This window comes from Brassica napus, chromosome C3 (assembly GCF_020379485.1).
Source record: "Brassica napus cultivar Da-Ae chromosome C3, Da-Ae, whole genome shotgun sequence".
In the NCBI taxonomy this organism is placed as follows: domain Eukaryota; kingdom Viridiplantae; phylum Streptophyta; class Magnoliopsida; order Brassicales; family Brassicaceae; genus Brassica; species Brassica napus.
The window spans coordinates 55,740,900-55,760,170 of record NC_063446.1 but is presented as its reverse complement, the minus strand read 5'-3'; the positions used below and the strand labels follow the sequence as shown (position 1 = coordinate 55,760,170).

The 19,271-nt window shown below is 32.0% G+C and overlaps 1 protein-coding gene and 1 long non-coding RNA gene across 2 annotated transcripts; both read left to right on the top strand.

The window, feature by feature from the left end:
• The first annotated feature begins 2,865 nt into the window (after positions 1 to 2,865).
• On the top strand, positions 2,866 to 9,453 carry LOC111203788. The gene is made up of 3 exons (XR_007320654.1): positions 2,866 to 6,164; positions 6,274 to 6,324; positions 6,418 to 9,453. It is a non-coding gene; the product is annotated as an uncharacterized LOC111203788 (long non-coding RNA).
• Positions 9,454 to 15,478: 6,025 nt separating this feature from the next.
• On the top strand, positions 15,479 to 17,075 carry LOC111208243 (protein JINGUBANG-like). Its single transcript, XM_022707175.2, has one exon. The coding sequence runs from the start codon at positions 15,669 to 15,671 to the stop codon at positions 16,935 to 16,937; it is 1,269 nt and encodes a 422-aa protein (XP_022562896.1). The 5' UTR covers positions 15,479 to 15,668; the 3' UTR covers positions 16,938 to 17,075.
• The last annotated feature ends 2,196 nt before the right edge of the window (positions 17,076 to 19,271 follow it).

The following is a 19,271-nucleotide window of genomic DNA, read 5'->3' as shown; positions in this document are numbered from 1 at the left end:
CATTCCACTATTTTATGGTATTAATTGACGCATCCAGTAGATGGTCACACGTTTGTCTATTATCATCTCGAAATGTGGCATTTGCGAGATTTATAACTCAGATAATCAAACTGCGAGCACAGTTTCCTGATTATACTATTAAAAGAGTTAGACTAGACAACGCTGGTGAATTCACATCCCAAGCATTCAATGACTATTGTATGGTAATGGGAATTGAAGTTGAACATTCGGTTGCTCATGTTCATACGCAAAATGGTTTGGCTGAATCTTTAATTAACCGTCTGCAATTGATTGCAAGACCATTGATCATGAGATCAAAACTTCCAACCTCTGTGTGGGGACATGCCATTTTGCATGCAGAAGCACTCATTCGGATCAGACCGAGTGCATACCATAAGTATTCCCCACTACAGTTAGCGTTTGGTCGAGAACCAAACATTTCCCACTTTAGAATCTTTGGTTGTGCGGTATATGTGCCTGTAGCACCACCACAACGTACAAAGATGGGACCACAAAGAAGATTGGAAATATATGTTGGTTGTGATTCCCCATCAATTATAAGATACCTAGAACCACAGACTGGTGACGTCTTTACAGCACGTTTTGCTGATTGTCATTTTGACGAAAATGTATTCCCAGTTCTAGGGGGAGAAAACAAAAATGTTGGAAGTGATATAAAATGGAGTGTACCATCATTGTTATATCTTGATCCTCCTACTAAAGAGTCAGAACTAGAAGTTCGACGAATTATGCATTTACAGAGTATAGCTAACCAGCTACCTGATGCATTTGTAGATACCAAGACGGTAACTAAATCTCATATACCAGCTGCAAATGCTCCTGCTCGTATCAAAATGCCAAATGAACAAGAAAAGGAGGATGACACACGAGAGCCAAAAACACGCCTGAAGCGTGGTAGACCTGTTGGTTCTAAGGATAAGAATCCTAGGAAACAGAAGAGAGCTGAAATATATGATGCACCCAAAATAGCAGAAAATATTTTGGAAGAAATAAATGATAAAGATTCTGATGAATCAGAGCATCATGAATCAGAGCATCATGAATCAAAAGATAATCATGAGATTTCTATTAATTACATCCATAATAAAAGGATATGGAATAGAAATGAACAAAATGACCTTGATGATGCTTTCTCATATATTGTGTCAAGTGAAATAAATGAAGAAATCGATGATCCAGAACCAAAATCTGTCTATGAATGTCAAAAGAGACATGATTGGGAACAATGGAAAAATGCAATATAAGCTGAACTTGATTCGCTTAATAAACGAAAAGTATTTGGATCTATTGTGCTCACACCTGCAGATGTGAGACCAGTTGGGTACAAATGGGTTTTCGTTCGAAAGCGAAATGAGAAAAATGAGATTACGAGATACAAAGCTCGTCTAGTGGCTCAAGGTTTTTCTCAAAGACCTGGAATCGATTATGAAGAAACGTATTCTCCAGTTATGGATGCCATTACATTTAGATTCCTGATGAGTCTAGCAGCTGATAAAAATCTAGAGATGCGTCTCATGGATGTTGTTACAGCTTATCTATATGGATCATTAGATACTGATATCTACATGAAAGTTCCTGATGGATTTAAAATGCCAGAAGCATTAAGTTCCAAACCTAAAGAGTTATGTGCAATAAAATTGCAAAGATCATTATATGGGTTAAAGCAATCTGGACGTATGTGGTATAATCGTCTCAGTGATCATTTAACAAAAGAAGAATATGTGAATGATCCTATATGCCTATGTGTTTTCATCAAGAAAACAATATCCGGATTTGTAATAATCGCTGTATATGTTGATGATCTTAACATCATCGGAACTCAAAAGGAAATACAAAAGGCATCAGACTATCTCAAAGGAGAATTTGAGATGAAAGATCTTGGACAGACACAATATTGTCTTGGCCTACAAATAGAACATTCACAAAATGGTATATTTGTGCATCAATCCACATACACTAAAAGAGTGTTGAAACGATTTAACATGGATAAATCAACTCCTCTTAGCACCCCAATGGTCGTTAGATCACTTAATATTGAAAGTGATCCATTTCGACCACCTGAGGAAAAAGAAGAGATACTTGGTCCGGAAGTACCATATCTAAGTGCAATTGGAGCACTGATGTACCTTGCAAATTGTACACGGCCTGATATATCATTTGTTGTGAATCTTTTGGCAAGATTCAGCTCATCCCCAACTCGAAGACATTGGAATGAGATTAAGCATGTTTTTCGTTACCTCCAAGGGACCATTGATTTAGGCTTGTTTTATCCTAAAAGTTCAAAAGGTCAAATGGTTGGTTTTGCAGATGCAGGATATCTTTCAGATCCACACAAAGCCCGATCGCAAACAGGATACGTTTTTACGATCGGAGGCACTGCTATATCTTGGCGTTCCCAGAAACAAACGCTCGTGGCTACTTCTTCAAATCATGCTGAGATCATTGCACTCCATGAAGCAAGTAGAGAATGTGTATGGCTGAGATCAATAAGCCGACACATCTGTTCAAGCAGTGGGATTGACGAAAATACGGAGCCAACTATTTTATATGAAGATAATGCAGCATGTGTTGCTCAAACAAAAGACGGATATATCAAAAGCGATAGAACGAAGCATATTCATCCGAAATTCTTCTCATACACTCAAGAGCTCGTAAAGAAGAAAGAGATTGAAGTAAGATATGTCCAATCATGCGACAATGCAGCCGACCTCTTCACAAAATCACTCCCTACCTCGGTATTCAGAAAACACATCCATAACATTGGAATGCGTCATCAGAAGGATCTATGACTGCTCATTCGAGGGGGAGCTTACGTAGTTGTACTCTTTTTACCTTACTATGGTTTTTCCCATTGGGTTTTCCTAGAAAGGTTTTTAACGAGGCAACAAAGACGTTAAGCGAGAGTGAATAGTGACACCGGCCCCCAAGGGGGAGTGTTATGAAAGTCATATCGAGACAGCACCGAATATGTTGAAAATATAAAGGATGTGGGGTCCGCTGCATTATTTACACAGTAAATTTCTTTTCTATATATATGATCGATTTCGATCATTTGTAAGATCATCATTCACTCTTCTCTTCTCTCTAATAATAATCTTTCTATCAGTATTAAAAATTCCACGGGTATAAAATTTTGTCCTTATTTAAATTCCTGCGATACAATAAAATTCCAGTTCTATTTATAACAGTATATAACGCCTCTTGAATTATAATAGAGAAGTTGATAAATTGATACTTGGTTACTAGACTCCCAAAGCAAACACAGTACCTACTAACATAAAGACACAGAAAAAGTCATGTTCTATTCCGGCAGTTTATGTTTCGTTGATCTTTCGATTTTTGCGCTGGCATTTGAGTTGTCTCCCCAAAATGTTATAAACTCCTTGTGATATTTTAGTTAAAAGTCTACTTAAAATCAGAGCAATAAGAAGAAACAAATAATTAGTGACCAATATTCAGTCGATGATATAGTGATATTCAATTTCTGGTACCTTAATATCAAAATTTTCCATGTTCTCGGACATGAGACTTTTCTTTCATTACATATTGGATTTTGAGACCGGTCTCACCTATATTTCCATATAGACCATTGTCAAACGAATCTTCATTGATAGACACGCTGAAAGGTCTTATTGTTTCTCCTTTAGGTTGCTGCAAAGTTTAAATACGATGGTGAAATCATATGGATAATTTTCATATACAAATTAAACTTATACAAGGAATTCTTTAAAAGACAAGTTTTCGAATAGCCATGTAAATGTGCCAGTTAAAATGCAAATAAAAGAAACCCCTAAAAAACACAGGAGTCCAAATTGATAACGAGAGATGAAACATATATTAAGATAATTACTTAACTTCTAAAATGTTTTAAACAAAACTTCTAGAATGTTGATCGTCTATATATGATATGTCTTCTCTTAATTCAGATACATAAATGGAAATCATTACGAGCCGTTTCATTTCAATCAAACCTGAAGTTTTCAAAGTTTAGGTTTCAATCATGGTTGAACAAAAAAATAAGTTTTCAGTCATAAAGGATAGAAAGGTACATGGTTACTTCCTGGGAAATTCATTGACCTTTCTTCTTTGAGAAGCTCAATGAATATTGTGGATTAAAGATCCCATTTCTGGAATGAATTAAGATGATATAACTAGAATGCTATACTGAAACTGATATAAGAGACACATGAATAAAAATATGTATTTATGGAAATATTGTATGACTGCATAGGATAGTAGTGCAAATCTGTTGCTATGGGTTTATTTGCAAAAACGACTGATCTCATATTGATCTCTTTTTCATGTAAAAGTATCATTAATTATTGTTAATAAGAAAGTTAATATGCGGCTAATCATATTTGGATTCTTTAATAGTACTAGATCCGTGTCCGCGCTACGCGCGGATTCTATATTATAAAAAATTTAACTTTTAAATTATTTTGAATATTTAAAATTATTTTGAATTAAACTAGAGCAAAAAAAGCTTGGAATGTTTAAAACAATAATGCAGGTGATTATAGATAAAATATTTCATTAAAATTTTTAAAGGGAAATTTTCATATTTACCAACTCGTACATTATTCATGTTTACCGCTAAAAAAAACATTTTAAAAAAAGAAATTTTCCATGTTTACCCTCTTCGTTAAGAAGCAAAAGACCTTGCTTTTTATATATAATAAATAATTATTTAAATAAATAAAAAATTATATTTTTGAATTATACTTTTTCAAATTCGAACTTTCTAATAATTTTTTTTCTGAATTTGTTTTTTAATTATCTTTTGAAAATTGAAAATTCTTTTGGAAACTACATTTTAATTTTCTAAATAATTATTCATTTATATATTTATTCGAATCCTAAATTCCATATTCAAAAAACCCAGTATTAGGAATGTGGTATTTTTGGTATTTCCCTTTTTAAAACATTGTTATATTGATAGATTTTGTATTTCAAAATTTTATTTTTTTGTTTAATAATTATATGTTTTTATTGTTTTATTTTCAATATTTTCTCCATGTATCTTCTTTTCTCTTTCAATTTTATCAGGTTAATTATATTGACAACTTTTATTTTATTTTGATATATTCAATTTCCGTATGTTTGACATAATCTATGATTCATTTAAAAATATTTCATGTTATTTCTTCAAAAATTTAGCATAGATATCAACTAATTTTAGATAGTATTTTCCTTTTCTAATTTATTTTTACATTGGTTTTTTCTTTTTGATAAACATGATTATTTAAAGGAAAAATTAGAAAAATGAGACACTTTGAACTTTGGTTTGTCACAATAGGATTTGTAGAAGATGTTTTAGGAAATTATGATTTTAATTCCTGTAAATACCATACTACCCTTAATTTTGAATTATTATTATAAATTGTAATTTTCGTAATTGATTTTAAATGTTAAAATATTAAAAAGTTAAAAATAACAAAATTTTAAAATAGACAAAAGGGAGACGTGGCCACCCTTATACCCTAATTTATTTTTCTTCTTGTCTTCTCCGCCGCAAAGTCATGGCTCTCTTCCATGGCAATTTAGGGTTCAATGGAGAGAACCCATGTTCTTCGTCAGTGTTTCATCTGCCCGTAATCTCTAATCTTGTCTCTGTAAACACAACAATTGGTTCCTGGAATGTGGCAAACCACGCCTATTGTTACACATGTAAGTCCCATCACGCGTTGGTTCTCCGACCATATAAACATCGTCAAACTGATTCTCTTGTGTTTTGTCTTCTGCTTTCTTTCTGCTGTGTCTATTGTTCGGTTTTATGCATGATAAAACCTGGTTTATATACTTGTTGTTCTCACTTTTTATGGTTTATTGTTGCTCATCAGGTTGCTGATTATCTGAATACTACAAAAGAATCCCTTCTGATGAAGATGGCGTGGGAGATGATGAACCCTGAGTACAAAAAGGTATTTTTGCTTTCATCCTGTCTTTGATTTTCTTGAATTCTGCTAACTGTTATGTTGACGTTCTTGTTAATGATACTTACATTTTCTATCGATTATGAGGGAATGCATAGGAAACCTACAGCAGTGAAAAAGAAAGATCCTATTAGTAAGACTGCTGCTCCTCCTAGTAAGAAAACTTCTGCAACCACAAGCCTAAGCAATGCAGAAAGCGAAAAGAAAAAGGTCGGTGCTACTTTTCTTCCAGCTCATTTTCTGTTATAGTTTGATATATTTTTAGATCTTCTTTAGTTTTTCAAATGTAGCTAAATTTCTTGTGTCTTCTTGTGTACAGAGACTTAGTGCATATATCAATTTGGATGTCTTGGATAAGCTATTTGATGATGTAAGTTTACCCCGTCTCTCTAGCATTATCTGTCACATTATCTAGCCTCTTGTTTTTTTGTGTAATTTCTTATGTGTATTCACTTCTGTGTAGGAGAACTCTCCAAAGATGACTAAGTTGGAGAATCAGTTGTTGTTGGTGACCAAGTGAAAAATTCACAGCAAAGCAGCGAAGAAGAATGCCTTTTGGAACCTGAGGGTTCTGAAGAAGATGCACCAGAAGAAGATAAACCAGTCTGGAACAAGGATTATAGTATTGAAGAAGCTAATGGAGGAGAGGATGAATTATATGGCGGAGCTGATCTTGAATATGAAAATCAAGATGAAGCAGAATATAACGAAGATATTATTCGGTGATCTCATTTTACATTGTGAATTGATCTCAACAACATTGATTATTATTACTTTTTTGACAAAAATCACTGAAATTACATTCATCATCTTTCCCAATCTAATAAATGAAAGCCTTCCACATTGTTCAAAAGAGTGCATCTCTATTTTGTTTTCCTCTGCAGATAGAGTAGTAGTTTCTAATGGACTAGTAGTTTCTAATGTTACCATTCGACCTTTTGTCTACTACGAAACTCCACTCTTCACTGCAACTAGACATTCATTCACCAGATTAAACATAGATTAGAACCATGTTGTATTGATAGAGAGAATAGATGATTATGTGGATGAAGAAGAGAGAACACACAAAAAACGAAGAGAAAAAGATCGTGGGAGAAGGAGAAAAACGTGGGAGAAACTATTCTATGAGATATTTAGAGAAGATTTAGCTTAGATTTAGGAAACATCTTTAACCGAATATGGAAGTTTCCATATTTTCCGGATTTTCCGTAGAATATATATCCTAGCTAACTCAGAACACAGTAGAGTAGATGTGAAACATATTCTTCCTTAAGCGCCACATAAGGTAAAAGGCAGAACATGTTATGGCACAAAATATAGATAAGGTATATCACTGCGTTGTGGTTATATGTAGTTATCAAGCTTTAGGTATACCGAAGACATCTTTCTTGATTATAATGTTTTGAAATACAGCTTTGTTAGAATATATATGAAATACAGCTTTGTTAGAATATATATGAAACTCTCTTTCAGGGTCTTGATATCTTCCAAATAAATTACAAAAGCTGGTCATTCTTCTGGTTCCGAAACCATCTTCACCAATTGAGAACAATCTGTTGCAAACGTAACCTGAAATTGACGTAAGTTCCTCATGCATTCCATTGCCCATAAAAGTGCTTCCATCTCCGCATGAAGAGGCGAAAGACTAGCCCTTACATTCCTCGCCCCCAGTAATCCATCGAAACCTTCCAAAGTACTAAGCCAACCTTGTCCTGAAAACTTAGCACCCTCCTTCCACGAGCCATCCGTAAAACACCATCTTCCTGGGATCGACGGCAATACCGTGTCTATTCTTGGTGTTGGCGTCCTCTGGTCATTTACTACTTGTGCCTCAGCCCATAATGTTGATTCTGTTTCCGCCAATTTAATCATATCCATAGGATCTATATCCAAGTTGCTGAAAACTTTATTATTCCTACATTTCCAGATATACCATAGAATCCATGCAAACTGGTGATCCTCCATCTGCGGGAAAACTCTCCAGAATAGATGATCCATATTTGTAAATAGGGAACTTGTTGGAAAAAAACTATTAGCTAACCATTTTCATGTTTCTTTTTCAAAGAGCTTCCATATCAAGTTAAATTTCTTATTGATGTTTTTTATTTGTTATTTTTTCTAATTTAGTTTGGGAGTATGATTCTCATGTAATCTACCGTAAAATAAAACTTGTTAACATTGTTTTGTTGGACTCTTTTGAAGTTAGTTTCGATAAGTTAGTATATATATCTATTAATTTTTTAGATTTTTTTTAGCAAAAAAATAAAAACTTTTAGATATTTTTCTTTTTATATCTTTGGTAGCTTATTTTGAGAATTTTTTTTTAAATATCATTAATTAGATACTACTTTTAAAGATGATTTTGTCAATGAATCATATTGTGAGAATGGTAGACTTGAACATGTCTTTGCTTGAGTTGTTGCATAGAAGTTGGTGAGACTGTATAAGGAGTTTGGTTTCAGGCACGTGAGTAACAGTTGCCTTTCAAGACATGGACAATGTTTGGGGTGGAAACTACTTTAGTTGTTAATGTGTTTATTATTTAGAGAAGGGATGAAAGAGAGAAGTTGCATACATGTTTGTTGTTGCTGATATTATTAGAGCAAGATGAGTAAACCACTTTTGTTTGATTCTGCACTTTCCATAAATAGATGATTCCCAAATCCAGTTTTTCATTGCATTAGTCTGATTTGACACCATTGAAAAAAATTGTTTGCCTCTTGATCTCACCTAAAAAGAATCCACAAAACCTTATTTGAGTCGTCATTTCCTTTGGCATCTTCATACGAGTGCGGATACTGTAAGCATATAATAAAACATCAAAACAACTATAACAGATACATATCATTAGCAACATGAGACAAACTACTTTAAACACTTTAAAATTAACCTGCGATTTATAATTCACAATGCATTATCGTAAGAGCCAGCTCTTTGTTCTTAAAGGTAAAATAAAATGCAACTTTATTTCAGAATAAAATATGTTGTTATAGTGTTTTTGATTATCAAAAGTTATGTCATTTCTCTTACTATATGGGGCTTGTAGTCGAAGAAAATCATGTAAGTAACTACCACCCATTTGCTTGACATTCGTGCTTCTTGTATGTAAGGCATCGTCAATCTCGTAATAATCAACGAAAGCTGTCTCCTTTGTTTCCAGAAAAACCTAAATCCTCGATTTCTAAATTTACTAAACTATACCTTCAGGTCATCATTTGAGACACTCAGGCTTGTTTTGTCCACTCAGAGACTCTTGCAAGGTTTTGCCTGCAAAAACAAAAGGTCCATCAGAAAGTGTCACGATAATATCATTACCAAGAATAGAGTCATGATAACATATCAAGCATCTAAAGGAATTTAAATACATACCAAAAATCATTTGAAGAACATTCTCACTAATTCATATCAATTGCAATTAAGGGGAACAAATTTATTGGTTTGAGAATATGAGGCTGTACCTTATCTTCAAGGAAGAGCAGCTCAACGCCAATGAACGTCCCAAATTTCACTGGAAACTGCCGATGGAACCATGAAGGTTGATTTTGAAGCCATAAAATCTGGAATCTTTTTTGCTGGCCTATGGAGTAGTGCAAGATCGAAAACCCGAGGAATATATATATATATATATATATATATATATATATATATATAATAGAGCTGGGGAAATCGAAGGGGCATCTGACATTGGAATGTTTTATTATTAAATAAGGCTTTCAGGAATCTAAGTGGTCATTACGGAGCTGCTGAACGGTTGTCTTTAGGGTTTTTGGATTGTGTTTAGGAGTTATACCGGGAACGTTAGAGAAGGGAATGGATACAGATTTCATGAGGTTAGATGACGACATGTAAATCTTGATGATGTGACACTTTCATTGGATATAAATATTTTGGTTGATGTGGCATAGTCTATGATGTGGCACTTTCATTGGATATAATATGTTGTTATAGTGTTTTTGATTATCAAAAGTTATGTCATAAGAGATCTTACTATCTGGGGCTTGTGGTCGAAGAAAATCATGTAAGTAACTACCACCCATTTGCTTGACATTCGTGCTTCTTGTCTGTAAGGCATCATCAATCTCGTAATAATCAACGAAAGCTGTCTCTTTTGTTTCCAGAGAAACCTAAATCCTCAATATCTAAATTTACTAAACTATACCTTCAGGTTATTATTTGAGACATTCAGGCTTGTTTTGTCCACTCAGATACTCTTGCAAAGTTTTGCCTGCAAAAACAAAAGGTCCATCAGAAAGTGTCACGATAATATCATTACCAAGAATAGAGTCATGATAACATATCAAGCATCTAAAGGAATTTAAATACATACCAAAAATCATTTGAAGAACATTCTCACTAATTCATAGCAATTGCAATTAAGGGTAACAAATTTATTGGTTTGAGAATATGAGGTTGTACCTTATCTTCAAGGAAAAGCAGCTCAACGCCAATGATCGTCCCAAATTTCACTGGAAATTGCTGATGGAACCATGAAGATTGATTTTGAAGCCATAAAATCTGGAATCTTTTTTGCTGGCCTATGGAGTAGTGCAAGATCGAAAACCCGAGGAATATATATATATATATATAATAGAGCTGGAGAAATCGAAGGGGCATCTGACATTGGAATGTTTTATTATTAAATAAGGCTTTCAGGAATCTAAGTGGTCATTACGGAGCTGCTGAACGGTTGTCTTTAGGGTTTTTGGATTGTCTTTAAGAGTTATACCGAGAACGTTAGAGAAGGGAATGAATACAGATTTCATGAGGTTAGATGATGACATGTAAATCTTGATGATGTGGCACTTTCATTGGATATAAATATTTTGGTTGATGTGGCATAGTCTATGAGTCTCAAATTTAGTTACTTTTATATAGTAAAGATTACTTTCTACATCATGAGGTGATTCTCTCATTTGTTTTTTTTTTGTTCTTTTTACTATCTCGTATCCCTTATATATTAAATGATAAGCATTGTATTAAATGCATTCACATTAAAATGGACACGTAACAACCTCACAATGATTTGATAATAAATATGCTAATGCATTCACACTATATTCATAAATGTGTTCACATTAAGTACTTTGCGCATCTTTTAATATAAAACTCACATGCATACTTTTAATAAAACTCTAGATTTTTTTGATTCGAATCCAAAGAGATAACGAATCAACAGCCTAATTCGATCTATTATCCGTTTTGATTCGATTCATTACCCGTTTTGATTTGAATCAAAAAATCTGGATATCCGTAACTCTACGAAGCAAATCAAATATTAAAGTACAATATCCAAAAACAAAAAAAATCACAAATACCAATATTTTTAGGAACAAATATATTTATTTTTTGTCGACAGGAACAAATATATAATTCGATATGTTATATGCATATATATATTTTTATATGTAAAGAATTATATATAGACGTTATATATATATATTATAGTTTATATAAGTCTTACAACATTTTTATGAACTAAATTTATTATATTAGGCACTAAAATTTTAAAAGTTAAATAATGCTTTATTTTTTAATAAAATGTTATTATTAAAATTTTCAATTATTTTAAAAATTTTAATTTATTTACGGATCAAATCGGATATTCTTTAAAATTTTTAAAAAAATTCGGATATCCGAGTCATTGAATATCCAGGTGGCTAAAGATCGAATCAACACGAATACCTCCAAATACCTGGATATTCGATCTGTGTCCACCCCTATTTAAGGATACAATTTTATTTTCTTTATATGAAAAAAATTCACTAATGTCAAGGCCTTTTATTTTTAATTAATTTTAATTTTATATTTCATGTATTATTTTTTAAAAAATGTCATTAATATTAATTAATAATATCCCCTATATATTAATCATGGAACATTACAACATGTTTTGATAGCCATGTGTCATCACCAGAACGATTTTCGGAATCGTTAAAAAAATAAGTTGGTCCATAAAATTATATATTATATTTTTCATTAAAATAACTACAAATTGATTATATACACACAAAATAATATTCTTTCTTTCCCTAAATAAAAGCTACGGAATTATTTAATAAGAATAACATATATATGATAATTAATGATTATGAATTTATACATATTTGATAACAATTTTTGAATCTTTTTTAATTTTATATTATTAAAAGAAATTAAACAATCACATTAAACATTTAATATAAAAAATTTAGATTTTTTCGTATATGTTATATTTAGAATTTTAAAACGACTATATTAATAAAAATGGTAAAAGTCCCACATTGAAATTTTGTAATCAATGGTTTAACTTTTTTTATTCAAGTAAAATAAAAATGAGTATAAAGTCTCATTAAAAGATATTCATATTATATATATATATATATATATATATATATATTAATATCATATAAATTAAATTATATAATATAAATATATAAATTTATTAATTTCAAAATTTGCAGTGAAAATTTATTGAGATTTCAATATTTTAATTTTGAAATTCGTATTGGAACAATTCACATTAAATTTTTGTGATTAATGGTTTAAATTTTTATTACAGCAAATATACAAATGTTAATAAAATCATATGAGTAGAAAGTGTAAATAATAAATATATATTAAAATATACTATATATATTTATGTCATTATCACTAACATTTAATTATATACCATATAAAATAAATAAAATAATTATTTTGATTTATTTACTAAAAATATGATTGTAAATTAACAAAAGGTATTGGTTTTGATCCTAGAAATCCCAAAAATACACTTTTTTAAATAATTTAGTTTTGATATTTATTTCAAAAAGACTTTTAATGAAATATCATGAAAAGATTACAATCAATTTCTTTTGAGTTTGTTCGAAGAATGAGAGATTTGATCATTCGTCTAATATTTTTTTCTCCATAACTCAATACAGCTACTATAATTTTACCAAACAGAACTTATGATCCTAGTACGTTGGGATTTGATTATAATCTGAACCGAACTATGATTCGAAGATATCCAAAATTAGTGTAATATGTTAATGTTTTTTATATGTCAAAGTAATTTAGATATTTTATATTATTTAAATATTTTTGTAGTTTGTTTTATTTATTTTTAAATATCTTTTAATTAATTTTTATATTTTAAATAGTTCAAATTAGATTTATGAATAATTTAAATATTTTGACATTTTTGTCAATTTTTGAGGTTTAAAAAATATATTTTGGGACGATTTCGGATATTGGTTGTAATTCGATCTAGACCGAATCCGGAAGAAACTGAACCGAATCTGATAATTAGTAAAATCCGAACTTAAGAGCATAATACTAAAAATTTAAAAATTCAAACCAGTTGAACCAAAATCGACGGACCTCATAACTCTTAGGTATATGATATATTTAAGAGACCAATATTTATTTTCATCATTTTATATCGATAAAGGTTGTAGTGGTATAAAATATTAAAACCGAATAAATATTAGTATAAAAATTTATTCCGCGCATATGAGCGGGTTATGATCTAGTTTTGTATTAATCCTCAACAGATCTTCGAATAAAGTGATCAACATGTATGTAAAGACTAAAAGACATGAAGCGAATCTATATTGGTGATTATTTAGGCTTAGTGTCAGTTGTTTAATCTTTTTTTTAGGCTACACTGGTTTCGCATTAGTCAATTTTAAAAATGTTTTCCTCTAGTTTGTCAAATAAGCATATTTTTGTTTTGTGTTTACATAGGTATATTATGACTTGTGATAGACCTATGGCAAACTAAGGTTGAGAATGGCGACATGCAATTCGCGGTTTTCAGTGAGGAATTGTCAAAACCGCAATTGATCACCATTCACCACTGTCACTCAAAAACGCACACTAGTAAAAAACAAAAAGTAAATACGCAAATTATTTTTGTATATATGCAGAATCCAAAAAACGCACTTTAAAACTACTCCCACGTAAAAGATAGTGGTTCAGTTGAAAACCGCACCTGTGTAAATAATATTTGTTTCAATATAGCACAAAGTCTACGTTTCAAATATCATCGACTCACGTACCACTATTTATAATATTAATGAAAAGTACCTTAAGTTACTTGTTATGTTTTTGATAGGATATAATAATATTTTGACTTGCATTGTGTATAACTTTTTGGGTTACAAGTTCCATTTGATTTATTTTTAAATAATATAATTTACTTTATTAGTTTACGATTCTTTTTGAAAATATAGATTTTATTCATCTAAAATACTTTATGAAATTAATATTTATTTTTTCTTTTCACAATTTTAAATCCAAAATATTTTACTTTTTATTTAATTTCTTATTTAAAAAAAAAACAGAAAACAAACAAACTAAAATCATATATTTTAATAATAAGAAAATAATTACAACAAAATTGAACTAGAAAATTGGTTCAATATCAAAATTCGGCTTTTTATTTAAATTTAAAGTAAATCATGTAAACTTAAATATAATTGTTAATACTTAAAAAAATAGTTATGTTAGTTATACTGATATATTTCTTTTGCATTATTTATATTTTTAAAAAATTTCAATTCCACAAATTATATTTTCACCAATCAAACACAAATCTGCACCGCTAATTTTCTCAAAACCGCACTTATCCCGCAAACCGCACAAACCACAATTGGACCGTACCGCACTTCAATTCCGCACCACTTTTATTACCAAAACCGCGGTTACCATTCGGATCCTAAAGCTAAGTGGCATAAAATATTTCTCCTTAGTACAAAGCAGATTGTAGGTTCTTGGGAAACATATGAGAAAGACTGCATGAACCTTCCTACCAGCTTTCACTATTCTTGGCAGACTAGCTCCTGTCATCGCTGCTTCCCAGTCTACTCAAGATAACGACCTGAGTTTTCCAACTTGTATAGTTTCTTTACGAAGAAACAAACATTATTTATCCATTTGGTTAAGCTATTCAACGTGGCTCCCTTCTGACATTGACCCCATTCATTGTGTCTTTCTTTTAGTTAGCAACTTTCCAGCAACGATGTGACAAATCTCTTACACTAAGTCTCGTGTTTCGTCCAAGTTCCCACTTGTGCACTCACACCGTTCATTACTTCCTTTGATCGCAATTATTCAACATTCAAAAAGTGCGTCTACATCTTTATAACATCATAGTTTTAGCTATTGATGATAGAATTGGCTCATAGTTACAGTGTCCTACTCTCTCCTTGACTCATGCGCTATCTTCCAACCTCATCAATGCTGTAACGCAGACCCAATATCTTTCTTATTCATTGATTTTTGAGTTCTTGTTCTTTACCCTGCAAACACACCATTGGCATTGGGTATTTGACTATGCTTCTTCTTTTACCAAAATACCCAATAATTCAAATATATTACATGATACTTTAGTTATATATATATATATATATATATATTGAAAATCTGATGTTTTACCTTTTAATTAATGTATTTACTTGAAAATCTGAATATAAAAAATATAAGTGTTAGATTTTAGTGGATTTTTTTTTTTAAATAGGACAAAAAATAATAAAATAATATTTAATGTTTTTAATATATGTTTAAGAAATCTGTCAATTATTTAAGATACATAAAACTTACAACCTTTTAGTCTGGGGCTTTTAAAAAGCCGGTTGTAATCTAGTCTAGTATATATATACTTGCATATCTCTTCGTCATCTCTACCTTCGCCTACAAGAAGCTAACATCTCTCACCAAACGAAACTTACCAGAAAGAGAAACTTAACGAGCATGCGGGTTATCTCATGGCTGTTCGATTCAGAACTTTCTTCCCGGAGAAGACGAACACCAAAATCTCCGACGCATTTGGATTCCACCGACAGCGCCACGTCATCGTCGCTCAGCGAAGCCACCGGCTCTACCAGCCTCCACAGCAGCCTCTCTCTCCAGACGCTCCCTTCCGTTCCCTCTCTCCAGAAAATCCCCTCCGAGACTCTCGCCGTCGCCGTCTCCCACTCCGTTACCTCCTCTTTCAAACTCCGGGAACGGAGTCTCCCCGTCACTTGTCTCGCCGTCAACGGCGGTTATATCTTCGCGGTCTCCGGACACGAAGTCAGCATCTACGACCGCGCCATGTGTGCTCATCTCGACACTTTCAACGGCCAGGATCCTTTCTCAGGATCCGTCAAGTCTGTCGGATTCTACGGTGAGAAAATCTTTACTGCTCATCAGGACGGTAAAATCGGAGTTTGGAAATTAACCGCCAAAAACGGTTACAAACAGTTAACGACTCTGCCCACGTTAAACGACCGTTTGCGACGTTTCGCTCTTCCTAAAAACTACGTTCACGTTCGCCGTCACAAAAAACGTCTCTGGATCGAACACGCTGACGCCGTTACCGCTCTCGCCGTTAATAACGGGTTCATTTACTCCGTTTCTTGGGACAAGACCTTGAAGATATGGAGAGCCTCCGATCTTCGTTGCCAGGAATCTATCAAAGCGCACGATGACGCCGTTAACGCCGTCGCCGTTTCTACTAACGGCACCGTTTACACTGGATCCGCGGATAGACGTATCCGGGTTTGGGCGAAACCCGCAGATTCGAAACGGTACAAGTTAGTTGCGACTTTGGAAAAGCACAAGTCGGCGGTTAATGCTCTGGCATTAAATGAGGATGGTTCGGTTTTGTTCTCCGGTTCGTGTGACCGGTCAATTTTGGTTTGGGAGAGAGAGGACAGTTCCAGTTACATGGCGGTGAGTGGCGCTTTGAGGGGACACGATAAAGCAATACTGAGCTTGATTAACGTCTCCGATTTGCTTCTAAGTGGATCTGCTGATCGGACGGTCAGGATTTGGCGGCGCGGAACAGATGGTTGTTATAGTTGCTTGGAGGTGCTTTCCGGTCACACGAAGCCGGTTAAGTCGCTTGCAGCGGTTAAAGATTCGGAGTTAGACGGTGTCGTTTCAATCGTTAGTGGAAGTCTTGACGGGGAGGTTAAGTGTTGGAAGGTCTCCGTCACCAAACCGGATAATTTAGTTTACACGGATCTCATTGCATAATTTTTAAAATAGTTATTTATTGTTTTTCTTTTTGTGATATTACTATTTTATTTGTTTGGCGAACAACAATTTGGCGTTTTTTAACCGTCACTTTACAAAAAAAAGGAATATTACAATACGTGACAGAAAGTTTTTATATATTCGTGTCATGTAAGATTGCAAAACAATAGATAGAAATAAACTAATAATGGTATTAAGAATAACAAGGTCATTAGTGGTTTAATAAAATGGATAAACCGAACGAGTGGAAACACATGTACATGTAGGGCTCTACATTTTATCCGTTAAATTTTATTCGATTCTTTATTCGTCTCGATTCGATCCGAAATTTCCGGATATCCGTAAACTTTCGAAGCAAAGGAAATATTAAAAATCAATATCCGTTAAAATCGAAGCAAATCACAAATATCAAAATTTTGGGAAGCGGATATCCGCTCCGATCCAGAAATATATAAATATATATACATCTTGATTATACTTAACCTTTTAAATGTATAAGTTTATATAATTATTATTATAACATATGATTTGACAAATTCTATTCACATTATTACTTATATAAAAGTATTACATAAAAAAAAGGAAAAAAAAATTATAAAACAGTTATAACTTTTCTCTTAAGTTTTGTGTTATTATAATTGTTAACTAAGTTTAAAATTTACAAAATATGTAGTTTCACTATTTCTTTTAGTTTTTATTATGTATATCATGCAAAAAAAATATTAAAAAATAAATTTGTATTAATTTTTTAAGATTATTTGTATTAATCAAAGCAGATGAAATATCCGTAAGTATTCGTAAATATCCGCAAATATCTATTTATTTTTCAGATATCCGTTTTTCCGGATATCCGTATATTTCTGAAGCAAAGCAAATCGAAAAATTAGATATCCGTAATATACGAAACAAATCACAAATACCTTCAAAAATCCGGATATCCGATCCGTGTACAGTCATATTTACATGTTTTCAGGCGTAGGAACGAAGATGCTGTCTGCGCCACCTTGAAACCTGGGGAAATCTATGTGGTGATGTTTGATAAGTCTATGACATTCGCTCTGTATTAGATTCTGTAGAGGTTTGGGATTGGTTTGTAGACAATTATACTTTGAAAATATGATTGGTGGACATTAGATTTAGTCGGAGGGAGTACATTATAAATATTCGCATGCAAAAGTTAATGTACCAAAGTGAGATTTTCAAGACACATAAGATATACCGAAATAAGAAGTCCAAGACCCGTGAGAGTGGATAAGACATTTTATATTTTTTTTTAATAACTAAGATTTCTTGTCTTGGACGAAATTAGCTAAAATTGTTCTAAAACTGAAATCGAGACTAACCCCTAGGCCTATAAAGTATAGTTTTTAGTTTTACACATAACATCTATTAGTGGGAACTGGGATGCGAATTCAAAAGAAATGTGAGTTTAATTTTTTCTTGGTCGAAAAATGTGAGTTTACCAAGATAACATAATTACTGTGTTTACCTTTATAATGATCATTGATGTATTTTAACCCAAAGTGAGAATTATCTATGAGAAAAGGGTAATTCGTTAGGTGCTTCATCTCTTGTATTAAGGTGAGAAGTGGAGAAGATAGTAGACAGACCCACACTATAATAATGTTTTTGTTTTCTTATATTGAAGGAATCTTTTTTGACAAACAATATTGTTGGTAAAGAACTAAAAAATTCCTGTATCAGAGCCTTGGAAAACCAACCTAAAATTTTAGCAAACAATGCCAAGAGATTTTTAGTCTCTCATGTATTAGGAGTTAGGACTAATGAACAATTTATATTCATTCATTGGTGATAACTAAATACTATTACTGTATCATATCCATAGCAATATAAGTTTCTAATAAAAAGTATGCATCACAAATTACTCTACAAATAATGACTGGAAATTATAAAATTTTGATACTGCAAATTTAATTTTTATTAGTTTATCGATGCATCGTGTTTCAATCATTAGATCATGCAATTGTTACACTCTTTTTGCTGCCTAATTGACTTTTTAGCTATTTTCATATATATATATATATATATATAAATGAGATCTAGCTACAGTAAATGAATCTATTATACTCCCTTTGTTCTTGAACGTAAGATTTTCTAAAGCGTTCACGATTATTAAGAATTTAATAAATATTTATAATTTAATTTTTATTTTATTTTATTATACACTTTGCAATAACTTTTCACCAATGAAATTTAATCAATTTAAATATTTTTATTTAATGTTTCTTAAAAGTATAAAAAAATACCTTAAACATATAGAAAATCTATATTTATGGAACAATTAAAAAATCTAAAACATTCTATATTTTTTGG